This window comes from Triplophysa dalaica, chromosome 2 (genome assembly GCF_015846415.1).
Source record: "Triplophysa dalaica isolate WHDGS20190420 chromosome 2, ASM1584641v1, whole genome shotgun sequence".
In the NCBI taxonomy this organism is placed as follows: Eukaryota; Metazoa; Chordata; class Actinopteri; order Cypriniformes; family Nemacheilidae; genus Triplophysa; species Triplophysa dalaica.
The window spans coordinates 574,946-589,105 of NC_079543.1; the positions used below are offsets into that span (position 1 = coordinate 574,946).

Sequence of the window (14,160 nt, forward strand, 5' to 3'; positions counted from 1 at the left end):
GCTTGTTTGATTGACAGTTCGGAGTGGCGGCCCGTGCACGCGGCTGTGGGCGGCTCCGCGGCGGTGGGATACAGTGCGCGTGGTGACGGATTACTGTCTACGGGGTGTGGAAACAACCGAGCGCTCGCATCAGCCCCGAGAACGACATTTTAACACATTTTGCGTCAGTGTGTGTCCGACGTCCGTCCGTTCGGCGGCTCGCGCGTGATGGACGCGTCTGCGGCGCCGGTACCGGAGATCCGCCCGCTGGACCGATACGACTCCACCCGAGCCAAGATCCGCGCAAGTGTCCGCTGGCTGCTGAGCCGAGCCCACGGATGTGAAGGTAACCCGGCGCGCGTGTCAGTGTGAGGCAGAAGGATGCGCGCAGCATCAGCACCAGCATTCAGCATCACGCACACACTCGGTGTTCACGAGCCGGTACACGTACAGGGCGTCGCCGTTGCGTCTGTGTGATTCTGTGATTCATTCTGCTGTTTATAAAACAACACTTTAGGATTACACGACACGATACTGCCAGACAATATTCACACAGCACGGGGATCTCTTTGTTGTTTCCACGCATGTGCGCACATCACTGCGCGGGCCTGCATCTGAGGTTTAGAATAGAGGTGTTGTCATTTTTAAAGACATTTTATTCGGAAGGTTCTGTGGCATTAAGAATGTCTTTATACTGTACGGTAGATCAATGTAAATGAATATATAATCATACACGTAGGTGTTGATCGCCTACATAAACTCATATACAGGCCTTCTAGATAGCAAGGTTGACAGTCATAGAGTTTCTCTATATTTTATTAATATTTCCTGAAATATCTTGTTTATTTACTTTCAAAAGCATGTTAACAGTGTTTATAGTCTAAGATTGTGCTCTTCGAAAAAACAGACTATTAGCTGAACTGAATAGAAAGTTCCACCTGAGAAGAGGATGATGTCATTATTTGTTTATTTATTTAATGTTTGTATATTACAGTAAATATAATTATAATTGTTTAATGATTTTAGGTCAGAAGCAACGTTTTATAGGAAAAATATATGTCAACTAAGATGTAGTAATTTTGTATCCCTAAACGGACAAACAGTTGTACAGAACACGTTTTATAATTACGTTAACTCCCTTGTCAAAGAAGTGAATACGTGACGACATGCCTCTTGTGTCAGACACTTGGTGCTTCGAAAGGGAGGGGAGAGCGGTGGAGCGAGCCGTTGCTTGTAATTCGTAACCTCACCTCCAGATGCCACTCAATTTCATACACTGGACCTTTAAAATGTAGTTTGCATAAATATACCAACAGTATATATTTCAATAAACTTCCGTGTGAATTTGGCATGAAAATCTGTGTGATGTTCTGCAAAAAAGATCTTTTCATTGAGTTTGGGATTGTAACATTAAAGTCCCAGTGAAATAAAAAATGACGAATCATATTTTTTCATAAAATAGAGCAGGATCGATAGTACATAGTTTATCAATGTGAGTCATTTTCTTTTAACGAATCGTGTGTCCTCATAATCTTCAGTTAAAATCTGAAAATGACGATCCATCTGAAATGATGAAAACTGGACGGCTTGGGCGGAACACCCGTTAACTCCTCCCCTTTAACTGTCAGTCTGCTGCCAGGTTCATTTCAAAACCTTGGCTGTTTTAATATATCCAATCAATTCGCAGTGAAACATGCAAGCCACACCCTCTCGTTTTAAATACCTTTTCCCTCAGAAATGTGTCAGAATATGGAAGTAAAAACGATCGCAACTTCCGGTTCGTGGGATCCCACAAGAACGCAAGCTTGTTTTAGCATTATTTCTGTTGTCTACTATTGTTTTTAGAGTGCATGTAATATTTTCACCTACATCCGCCCTCACACACACCTGTAGACGTTTACATTCCATCATCACATCAGCTCTTTATTGAGCTGTCTGAATTGTGTGAACTGTTGTAGGTCAAACAGGACTTTGTCTGAGGATGACTACTCAAGAACTGTGTGTGTGCACTGGGGTTTTCTCGGGTGATCTGCACTGCGGAGGAAAGATTCTGGATGTGGGTCAACGTTTGTGTGTGTGTGTGTGAGGATTTGCGTGAGTTCTCTCTGTGTGTTTGTCTGGAGTCAGATCAAATCAAAGTCATCTCTCAAACACTGAGTACAGAGTGATCGAGAATCTCCACAACACGATACACAAAAACTCCTGAACACAGAGTCAAGCAGTGGGAGATGAGAAAAGAAAGAAGAAATCATCAATAAAAGAGCTGATGGGGCAGATAGTGACATGCAAAGAGAAGCAGACAGTCAGTCATCATGTTATAACACACCTAAAGCCTCCAATCATGAGCAATTCACATGACTCTTAATCCCCATGAGCACAAATATAATGAATATATAATTATCATTTGACTTTTAAATACAATGACTAAAACTTTGCGTGTAATGCTAATATCTCATGTTTATTCATGTATAACTGTAGATTTGTGTGTGTAGAAAGTGTTCCCGCGGGTCTGAAGGAGGCACTGTCCTCAGATGGAGAGGTCACTCCTGCCGTTGAGCAGCTCCTGTTGTCATGTGATCTGTACAGTCGTGCCTTCGCCTCACATCCTCTCACCAGCATCATCACAGCTCCCCCTGGAGACCACAGCGCCCTCCTGCAGGTGCTCGATCGGTACGGAGCCATTCCGCTGGAGCGCCAGAACCCCGTCAGCGAGACGCAGCTGAAACACAAACCCATCAACATGGTGAGTCTCCTCCAGTTCTGTCGTCATCTCTCATCGGCCTCATATGTCATGTGATGCATCATGACAGAGATGATTGGCTCATGTGCTCCATGAAGTTCCACATAGTTTCTCCTTTTATTCCCGAACATCTCCCTCTGTGCTTGTCAATTTATAGAATTTCACTGTTGCACCAGCTGCCGGAATCTTTTTTTATGGGATTGAAATATTTTGAAAAATATGGCAAATGACATGAAGAGACTGCAAATTTACAAGATGGGTGTAGAATAAAATCATTTCATTTTAAGCGTTACTTTGACTGGTATATTTACAGTATTTTACAGCTGCTGATTTTTTTTTTACAGGATTTCTTTTACAGTCTAGTCTTCAACGTTCAGACTCATTTGATCTGATATAACATCTGTGGTTCTATTGGCTGACAATTATATCCCGCTTCTCTGATTGGTCCTAGGGTGCGCACCTGGCAGTGATCGATTCGTTGATGTCACTGAGTGCCATGGAAACGGTGGGGCGTGTCAAGATGTCGAAGCAAGTCGATCAGTTTGGAGGCAATACCAGCTGGGAAAACTCTCTTCTCTTCTGGATCAACAAGGTTCCTCAATCTAGAACCTGAACTAGAACTTTTAACTGCACATTAAAGATGCAGTTTGTAACTATTTTGCAGTAAAATATCTAAAAACAACCAGGCCAGTGTTATATACTTTGTTCATTTGAGTACTTACAATATAGCAAATCTTTCCAACTATTTGTAAACCGTGAGAAAACCAGTGACACAGGGCCACAACGGTGTTTTACTAGACAGGTGAGCAACTGTTTAGATTCCATAGCTGACAGAAAACTAATGATTATTATAATGATCAACAAGGTCTTTTTCTTAATTTAGCACAAGTTTCATGTATATATTTACTAGTGGTGGGCATAGATTTTTATTTTTTTATCTAGATTAAAATGGCTCATTTGAATTCTGCCGAAGGCATTCAGAATATGTGTGCCACCCAAATAATGACTAAAAGTAAGTCTTTGAGAACGGGTTTCTCATGCCAGGTGGCGCATTAGACCAGGGGCTCATCTCCTGTTTCCAAAATGCATCACAAACTGCTTGAGAAAGCTGTTCTAATATGATAATTGGTGATGAAAATAAATTATGTTCAATAAGATGAACTTGTGTTTACTTCCGCATTAGCTAAGGGATCATTTGCGTTTAGGTGGTACTTGAGACTGAAAGAGCTCCTACAGTACATTTACATTTAGTCATTTAGCTGACGCTTTTATCCAAAGCGACTTACAAAGAGTGAGGGAGCAACAAGAGATATGTCATACAGGAGCCATAATACATTAGATCTCAATACAAAGTTACTGGTTTCAACTAAAGCTAGACCACTACCTGTTGAGAGAAAGTTTTTTTTTTAAAACCAATTCCACATTGCAAAAGGTGCAAACAACCTTAGTCTTGTCGATGTTTCCATTGGGAAGCTTCTTAAAAATAAAATTTTCCTGAAGCAACCCGGCGGCTTCAAAGCTGCATCCATGTTAGCACGTCACGTTTGATGTGGTAATTTCACAGTAACGTTATGTTGTGTTCAGACCAAACGCGAATGGCGCGTCAAGCGCGAGTGATTTACATGTTAAGTCAATGCAAAGACGCGATAGACCTACTTGCGGCGCGAATTTCGCGAGTGAAGTCATGGTCATGAGATGATGAGGCGGCGCGAATGACGCGAGTTGAAAAATCTTGTTCTCGCCTGGTACAGTGCAATTCAGCTAGGTATACATCCGCGCTAAAATATCAAGGTGAAAGTCATCATAGCTTGCGTAGTATAGACCCAGCTCACAACACAACTTTGAGAATAGATTAACGGCAACATTTAAGAGTCTCACGTTAACGCAGCACGTTAACGCCGTTAACGGCCCACCACTAATATTTACTAAACAAGCAATAATCCTCTTTAGATCATCTGACTAAATAGTAATAAAGTCATTTTATGACTTACTTCTAATGCGTCTAATTCATTATGTTGAAATAAAATCACGTCATCAAACGCAACATTTATAAACCTTTATACTTTACATCATCCTTAAACATGATTTCTCATTCACGTCAGGGCGTCATCAAGCTACGCAGTTGTTGTTGTTGTTTTGAACGTATCTGTTTTGAATGTGTTACGAACTGCACCTTTAACAGAACCCTCCCAAACGCTGGATTGTAACTGCATATGAATCACATCTGTTAATGTTTCATGTGTGCAGGTGAATCAGAAGTTGAGGGAAAGATGTCATGTGGAGGAGAATCAGAAATCAAACACCTGCACTGACCTCCAACCAGTTCATCCCTCTGTGAGCAAACACACACACACACACACACACACACACACACACACAAATACACACACGAGTGGGCACACACACATGTACTAACACTGACACTTACACTGTTCTTCTCTCTTCTTCATCTGATGTTGTGTGTCAGTGTCCACAGCGCTGGTATTGGAAACTGGTTCCAGTGAGTATTACATCTTTAATAAAACATATATACACTACATCTCTCTCTCTCTCTCTCTCTCTCTCTCTATCATCAGGGGATTATTTTTAACTGTACTGATGGAGATCTCATGTATACTGAAAATGGGTCGGCTGCTGTCCTTCACTAATTCAGACTAGACTGCTGTTTAACATTCTGACTGTTGTGTATTCTGACGTGTGTTTAATGTGAACTGAAGATGAATTTCAGTGTCTTATTGACATGTGTTCATTTGTGTTGTTTTCTTCTCTTGTCTGATGCTGCATTATGTTGATGTTCAACTGCACTGTCAGTCAAAAGTTGATCTACTTTAAAAAAAAGAGTTATTAATAGAATCAAGTTGCCACTAAAAGACCTAAATATATATATTTTTGTCATTCATCTTCTCTCTGAAGACTATTGAATGAGTTCCCATCTGTTCTGAACTCTCATTGGCTGTGGCTATTCAGTCAAAGTCTTTCATTTTTATGAAATCAAACAATGAAAAAATTTATATTCGCACAGATGTATTCGACTCAAGTGTCACATGTCTTTTGACAGTTAGTGCGTATGTCATTCAGCAAGATCATATATTGTGTGTTCAGTAAATATAATCATGTCTTGAGGTTCTTTCTACCATCCATCCATCCATCCATCCATTTTCTACCGCTTATCCGGGGCCGGGTCGCGGGGGCAGCAGTCTAAGCAGGGATGCCCAGACTTCCCTCTCCCTAGCCACTTCCTCCAGCTCTTCCGGGGGGACACCGAGGCGTTCCCAGGCCAGCCGGGAGACATAGTCCCTCCAGCGTGTCCTAGGTCTTCCCCGGGGTCTTCTCCCGGTGGGACATGCCCGGAACACCCGGTTCTTTCTACTCTAGATCAATTATAGATTAGTTGCAGATGTCAGAGTTGGACCTCATGTGGTTTAACTGAACCTCTGAACCTCTCCATGAAGTTGACTGAAATGCAATAGGATGAACGGAAATGTAGCATCAAACCAGCCGACTGAACCTTTAACCCCTCCCACTCATTTACCCACAGCCAATGAAACAGAAGACATGATTGACTCGTTTGCTGATATAGGTCTAGCTAATAGGAATCAGGGGGTGGGGTTACATGCGTTGTTTGTCATGTGACGGTGTGTTTGCATTTACCAGTGTGCTCTCTCTGTCATACTGCACCCAGCATGCCATCGCATTTTGTTTGAAGGAGTCTGGGAATAAACCTCCGGTGGTAACGTATCCGCCCGCCTCCTGTATCCATCACTGCATGATGACATCACACCCAAGGCATTCACGTGACCTCAGTTTCACTCTCTGAATTTGTTTCTCAGTGTCACCTGCTGTATTTCTATGGCTGGACACTGTATGGCTGTTACACTCGGACGCACAAACACACACAAACACACATGCTGTGGTGTCTTTCCTCTTCACCTGTGAGCATTGCACATGTGTTTCTGTCTGTGAGATCATATCTCTGTTATACACACCGAATGACTTGAGTTGTGTGTGTGCGTATGATGTGTGTGTGTGTGTGTGTGTTGATGAGATTGAAAGAGTTTTTTCTGAGTGTCTCTTTCAGCACGCTTGTATTCAGAGTTGTGTTGATTTATATTGTATAGCACATTCACGCACATGAATCTGATTCACTTATTTACATGTTATTCACTGATTCACACAAAACACTTTGTGTCACTTTCTTCTTTAGGTTTTCTTTTCTGTTCTTTATAAACTCTTCTGAGAGTTTTTGTGTTGTTGCTCTCTCTCTCTCTCTCTCTCTCTCTCTCAGATCCGTTACAGGAAAGATAAAGTTCAGTCTGAAGAGACAGCGTTTTTTCGTGTATTGTCTGGTGTAAGGGATCTGTCGAACGGTTGTGCTATTGCTGCTGCTCTTCACTTCTACTGTCCTCAGATTCTGCTACTGGAGGGTAAACACAAACATACAGAGAGACATGAGTGTGTGTATAAATCTCTAATGAATCATCTCTCTCTCTCTCTATAGATGTGTGTCTGAAGGAGACCATGTGTGTGGCAGATAGTTTGTATAATCTGCAGTTGATCAGAGAGTTTTGTGTGAGTCATCTGAAAACTCACTGCTGCTTACCGCTGGAGGATTTTCTGTATGCTCCGCCCACTTTACATGTGAGTCAAGCCCTGCCCCTAATCTGAATGAGGCATGCAGCCAACTTGAAGCTTGTAGTTAATTGAGTGTTGCCCGTACAATTGTGAAATAAATAATTAATGGCAATTTTGACCTTTGAACCCAAAGGTGAACATCATGTGCTTCCTGTCAGAGCTGCTGGAGACGTTTGAAGTACAGAAACCAGATTTCGTCAAGCCTGCACACACACTGGACCTGACCGGTACAAATAAACAATCAAACACACAAACAGTCTGACACAACATTACAAACACACATCATCTAATCTGCTTTTCTACAGATGCATCAGATCTGCTCGACTGCACAAGTCCAATCAATGGCAACAGCAACAGGTGAAACACTCACAATCTGCTCCACAAATCACATTAGCATCACTGCGCATCACGCTTGACTAGCATCATGTTTTTGTATCGCAGCGGCTCCCCGTCTTTCATTCTGAAACAGTCGATCCTGCCTCAGTCGAATTCTACATCGGGTATGAGCTGCTTAAAATTCAAAGTCAAATTTTTTCTAAATCCATATAAGAATATGTACTCTATGTGTAATGAATTGTGTTTTTATTATGCCTGCTGTTGTTGTGCAGAGGGACGAGGCTGGAGCAAAAAACAAATGAGGTATTTCTGTTTCTAAGTGTCCTTGTTTTCTTTCAGAAAGGTTACACTCATATCTTCTTTTTATGATCAAGTCTTTTTGATATTCTTTCATTGATATAATTCAGAGGAATGATTGATCTTGTCGTTTACTGTAACACAGCGGGGCTTCATCACATTCTCTGTTTCAGTCGTCCTCTCTCTGCTTTGGCCTTCAGCATCCCGTTCCCTCTGGACAGTGACGTTGATGTTGTTATGGGCAACCCTCTATTCCGTTCCGTCAGCACTGATAGTCTCACCGCGGTAACCAACCATAACGCGTACACGCCCCCCGAGGATTTGAGTAAGCACATTGGTCAGGCTCCTCTAGGGGAGTTAGCCACAATAGAAGAAGCCTTACAGATCATTCATGCCACCCGTCCCGTGCGCAACAAGCCCCGTCTGCGGCCCGAGGGGGCGCCGGCTGGCTTTTATCTGCACTATCCTGAAAACGACGGGGCCAGGTTAAGCAGCTCTGCCCCCTGTAAATCAGGAATGATGTATCGACCAATGAGAGGAGGGCCTGATAGCAGTGGAGCCAAACATGGAAATGTAGACTCTGACACACAGGAAGATCTCCCCAAAACCCCCTCCAGTCCGGCAAACGGGCCCAAGACCGGTCACATGACTAACTTTGCTGAATGTAGAAAGAAGGCGCTGGATTCTCCAGGTAACTCCAGACCACATGACATGGGGGAATCATTCAGCCCCTCAGCGATGATGAGTCCTGCTGGAGCAGCAGAGGCACAGGAGCTCGGGGCACGCTTGGAGGAGAAACGCAAGGCCATAGAAGCTCAGAAGAGACGGATCGAGGCTATCTTTACCAAACACAGACAGAGGCTGGGCAAGACTGCCTTCCTCCAGCTTCAGAAGAAAGAGGAAGAAGAGGGACAGTCGCTCACTTTGGAAGAACGATTGACACGAATGGAGCAGCAGCTTCAACAGGAGGAGAACAAAGAGAAAGAGGAGGAGAAGAAGAAACAGGAGGAGGAGAAAAAAATGAATGAGGAACTAAAGAATAGCAACGGCGACGTTGTAACGCCGCCCAAACTGGAGAAACAGGTGACCTTCTCCGTTGATACAAAGAACGGGGTGGAGAAAGAGCCACCGCTGGGTGAGTACAATGAGGCCGTAAATAAGCTAAGCTCCGCCCTTCAAACCCTGCAAAAGGACATGCAGCGCCTCACAGAACAGCAGCAAAGGCTAATGGGAAGGAAAACTGTGAGTTCTCCGAGAAACACCCCCTCAAATAAGACGCCTTCCAGCAATGCATGGGTTATCCCATCCTCTCCCAAACTCCCTGCCACACCCCCTCATCTTTCAAGAGAATCCACCTGTATCATTTCACCGTCTGGATCTCCGTCACGTTCCAGTCAACCCTGTGACACTCCCAGATCCCCCAAAAGCACAGCACCGTCTACATCGCGCAGGCACCGCAACATTGCTCCAAAGAGCCCGAAACGGAAACATTCTTCTCGGCCAACAGAACTCGGTTTCCAGCCCCTCACACGAGTCTTGACGCCACCGCAGAATGTTGACACGCTCCCTCATCTACGACGAGGCTCTCCGAGTCAGTGTCAGGTGCAGACCTCCTCCTCACTACGGCTTGGAGGTCCTTGCACGCCGCAAGAGTCTCCACAACAACCTGACCCGGCACAAGAGAGCACACCGGAGTCGGGATCCAGTCACCATAACACACCAATCTTCACCCTGGAGCTGGAGGCTGGACCTCCGTCTGCGCTCCCAGCAGAACTGTTAGGGGGTGGGAGCAGTTCAGGAGCCCCATCAGAGTGCTCGTTTGAAAGCGACTTGCTCCTCAGCAGTGCTTGCGTTAAAGACGAGAGGCAGGATAGTGAGGGTGCCGTCACACTGGAGGATGACACGGATATGGAGCAGGGTACAGAAATATTCTCATCCGATTCCATGAGTGACCAGACCGACACTGAGAGCCGGCTGGGGCTTGATGTTTTCTTCAAGGTTTGTAAATGAGTCCATGTTACATGAAAACGAGGCGTGCTTGAGGGGTGTTCATTGAAAGGTAGAGCTTAAATAAAAAGACACAAAAGTCACTGGCGTGGTGATACAAAAAGCCTTCATAAAGTCACTCTTTAATTATTAAAACATTGCTGCCAGTGTGTTTGGCTTTCCTCAGGGTACACTCCTATTATCCACACAGGTGCTGTAAACACCACAATGAGAACAGCTGGGTAACGAGTGTGAGTGGATACAATCAATCAAGCCACTCAACAAATAACAAAATGAAACTAAAGAACAAACATAAAATACATCCATACAATAAACTCCTCAAAGGCAAAATTACAAGAATAGTGATGAATGTGTACATTACGGTGTATGTATGTTTATTGGTGATGTATTTGTGTTTGTTCAGGAGGCTGGACTTTCAGAGGAGGAGATGGCCCAGAAAAGAGCAATACTGTTAGAGCGACAGCAAAGACGAGCTCATGAGATCAAGAGCTGGAAACACAGCCAAGACCCCGAGGCCAGGCAAGATCACACATTGAGAACACAAACACACACTTGTACCACTGCTCCCATATCCTCAAGTTCAAATCTGTGCGCTCTACTTCCTCAGCAGTCAAAAGTCTTCCATGGATGACCTGCGACGATCTCATACTCAGCCCCTTTCACAGTCACTGCCCAACTCATACGGCCCACCGGCTACTTCGCAGGCCATAGCCCCAGGCACGCCCCTGCGGTGGGGAGCATTTACACGGGCGGAGTATGAAAGACGCCATCAGCTGAAGATTATGGAGGATCTGGAGAAGGTTCTCAAACAGAAACCAACAAAGCAAAGTGGCAAAAAACAGCACAGAGCACACAAAAACAACGAGCTCGCACACTCGCCGAGGAAGAACCAAACAGGTAATCAAACCTGGACATTTTGATACAGAAATCACGTGACACACAAATCTGTCCCTTAACCAGTTGTGTTGACTCCTCCAGCTAAGCAGAAGGACGGTGGATCAGCTGATAAACATGTCAGGTACTGTAGAAGATATTCATCCTGCTTTATTTCCTTCATACCCTGATTTCATCTTCATTTTAAAAAACTGCCTTCTCACTATTTCAGCCATTCAGATTCTCCCTCAAAGGTGCAGTCTTCTGGGCAGCTGGCCAATCATAATGCAGGGAAAGACTGGGAAAATGGATCCAATGCCTCCTCTCCAGCGCCCATCCCAGAGTACACTGGTAAAGAGCTGTGTTAGGAAAAACAGGAATCATTCAGTTTAGGGTGGACGTGAATACTGCTACACAAGAACAGATGTGTTCAGTCCAGTGTGGGAGTGGATTTATCTGACATTGACCATTTTGGTAGTAAAGATGAACAACAGTGCCACCTGCTGGTTACATGTATGTGATGTTTAGCACTCCAGTTCATTGGCCTGTTCAGTCACATGTGACGTTTTATCTGTTTCAGGTCCTAAGTTGTTCAAGGAACCCAGCTTTAAATCCAACAAGTTCATCATTCACAACGCTCTCGCGCACTGCTGCCTTGCAGGCAAAGTCAATGAGTTTCAGAAAAACAAGATTGTGGAGGTGTGTCATCATCATCGTCATCATCATCTTCATGCCTGCCCCGTCCACATTCTGACGACAGTTTCTCTATGCTCTCTGATTGCAGGAGATGGAGAAGAGCTCGGCCAGTCATTTTATGATCCTGCTGCGGGATTCCAACTGTCAGTTCCGTGCCGTCTACAGTCCAGACGGCCAATCAGATGAGCTGCATCGAGTCTGCGGCGTCGGCCCACGTGTCATTCCCTCTTCGGCTGTGGGGGCCATCTATAAATACAGCTCGGACCGCAAGCAGTTCAGCGTGCTTCCGTCGCGTACCCTGAGCATGAGCGTGGATGCTTTCACTATCCCCGCCCACCTGTGGCATGCCAAGAAACATGGCACACCCAAAAAAGTAGACACACCCAAATAAACCACTCCCATTATCTCTCTTTTAACCTGTGCCATGAAAATACACTCCCCTCCAAATAAAAAGAACACATCCCATCCTACATTAAAGGGACAGTTCGGTCAGAAATCAGAATTCTGTCATCATTTAGTAAATCTGCGTGTGATATTTTGAGAAAATGTCTTTGGATGCTGTTTTATCATCACCGTTCTTCAAAATATCTTCTTTTGTGTTTTCCAGAAGAAAGAGTCATACAGGTTTGACATGACATGAAGATGAGTAAATGATCAAAGAATGTTTGTTTTTCGGTGACCTGCGCCATTTCTTGACATAAACACTTACAAGCGCAACAACACAAACTCAACAATGAAATGATTCATTTATTCTGAACCAGAAAGACCCTGCATGATAGCTGTGCCCTGAAGTTTTCATTGAAGGTTCATAAGCAGAAAATCTTCAAAACCAAAGCTCTCTCTGCATGTTTGGTACAGTCGAGGTCTCTTGCATATTCTATTAGATCGACAGACATCAATAGAGCACTTCGATCATTTGTCTTCTGAATTCTTATCACGTTTACAAACTTTTGATAGATTTTGTCCTGAATCTCAACACTGAAGGCTGTAGTTTAAGAGGGGTGCTGCTGAGGGGTCCAAGGGTCTCGGGTTTACTAAACCATTTTAGGTCTTTGAAGACTTTTTCTTTTCTATTATCTATGATACGGACTTTTTCCCCATACAAACTTTCTTCATATTCTCTGGTATGATCACGTCTATGTTTCTGTAGTGTGAAACAAATGAATCGTTCAGACTGTAATGTTACATCACGTGAGTTGTGTCTGACTCTGTTGAACAGGGTCATGTCGGATGAGTTTGGATTCATCAGTGCATCATTTTTCAAGATGATGACAATGCAGGCTTCCTTTTAGTTGAATTTTTCATTTGCTATATAAAATTACGTTTTTAAGATGTTCGTTAAACATTCCAGATAACGTCTACATTATTAATCGTATTTTGTGCCAACATTTGTGTAGTGTTAAAACTGAAACAGGAAGTGCTTCTGGGCCGGTGTTTACGTCTTGAAAAATGGTCGCACCACACTGATCATGTATCAGTATTAAAAAGTCATTCAGTATTCACAATAATATTCTTTTCTCTTCTTTGTTTATCGTGGTGTCACAAGCCCGCTCAATCGCTACAATAGTCCAGAAGCCAGTTTTGCAATTAAATTAACTATAAAATGCAATGTGACTTTTTTAAGTGTTGTGTTGAGGTACAACTTAAATGTGTAAAAACTGATGATAAGAGGACCACAGTTATATTAGCACAATTGTTATGATGTAATGTCAAATGAATCGCCATTAGCTTTAAATGCTAATAAAATGCATTTTTACCCTGAACAAATGCCTACTGGTGTGTGTAAAACAAAGACAATGAGGTTAAAGAAGAACTGATGTTGTACTGCTGTAACCCGTCAAGAACACTGCAGTCCTGGTGATGAGAACTGAGAAAGTCACGGTTTCCCACACACATTGAGCAACATAACTGTCGAAGCAGAACTCATAGATTTGTTTAATCCTTACAGCAGATTCATTTCAATTCATGTGTGACTCATTTGCCTTGTAAAAGACTAGAGTTATGAAACTCATGAGAAAGACGAGATTCATAGAATGAGTGTGAGAGTTTTTACTGCAACTGCTAAACATATGAGTTTTAACACTAGTGTTGACTCAGAAAACTGATCTTTCTGTAATTTCACATCACATCAGTGTTTTTTAAATGCTCATCCTATCATTGCTGTAGAATTTGAAGGATTACATGAAACATGTTTAAGCGTTACTAAAACCCTGTGACGAGTTCAAAACTGAAACTTATGTTTCCGGAACCAGTCGTGTCACAACCACAACAAGGTAAACTGTGAAGAACAAATGGTAACATTTACTTGAGTTTTTGTGTTATTTTTGTCACATTTGACCGTATGTAAAACAAAAAAATCAAAAGAATCCTACCAGTTGTTCTTTACACTGTATGAAAGGTCATTATATTCAGCTGCGCTTCAGAGTCTGTCTTTTCAGTTTCTTTTACTGTTTCGGGTTGAGGACTTTTGGCTCTTGAGGTTCTGGTCATTTGAAATTTGGCAACAATTTGGAAACATGATGGTGAAGTGATACATACCTCTGATGAGGTCAGCAAACCTAGATTACTACTGGACTACTTCATAGTCATTCACGTTTTAT

General features: G+C 43.2%; 1 protein-coding gene across 4 annotated transcripts; it reads left to right on the forward strand.

Annotated features, from left to right (window-relative positions):
* Positions 1 to 52: 52 nt before the first annotated feature.
* On the forward strand, positions 53 to 13,316 carry LOC130436814 (calmodulin-regulated spectrin-associated protein 3). Of its 4 annotated transcripts, none has more exons than XM_056767790.1 (19): positions 53 to 325; positions 2,472 to 2,722; positions 3,171 to 3,311; positions 4,967 to 5,053; positions 5,187 to 5,219; positions 6,402 to 6,449; positions 7,005 to 7,143; positions 7,218 to 7,357; positions 7,485 to 7,578; positions 7,657 to 7,708; positions 7,793 to 7,851; positions 7,960 to 7,990; positions 8,158 to 9,982; positions 10,395 to 10,510; positions 10,602 to 10,888; positions 10,970 to 11,009; positions 11,097 to 11,215; positions 11,445 to 11,563; positions 11,649 to 13,316. In XM_056767790.1, exons 1-19 carry the CDS (start codon positions 208 to 210, stop codon positions 11,949 to 11,951), a joined length of 4,002 nt encoding a protein of 1,333 aa, XP_056623768.1. In that variant the 5' UTR covers positions 53 to 207; the 3' UTR covers positions 11,952 to 13,316. The 4 variants fall into 4 exon arrangements, with proteins under 4 accessions (XP_056623768.1, XP_056623760.1, XP_056623776.1 ...); XM_056767782.1 differs by having other exon boundaries at positions 54 to 325; positions 10,599 to 10,888; XM_056767798.1 differs by having other exon boundaries at positions 54 to 325; positions 8,185 to 9,982; positions 10,599 to 10,888.
* Positions 13,317 to 14,160: the final 844 nt, after the last annotated feature.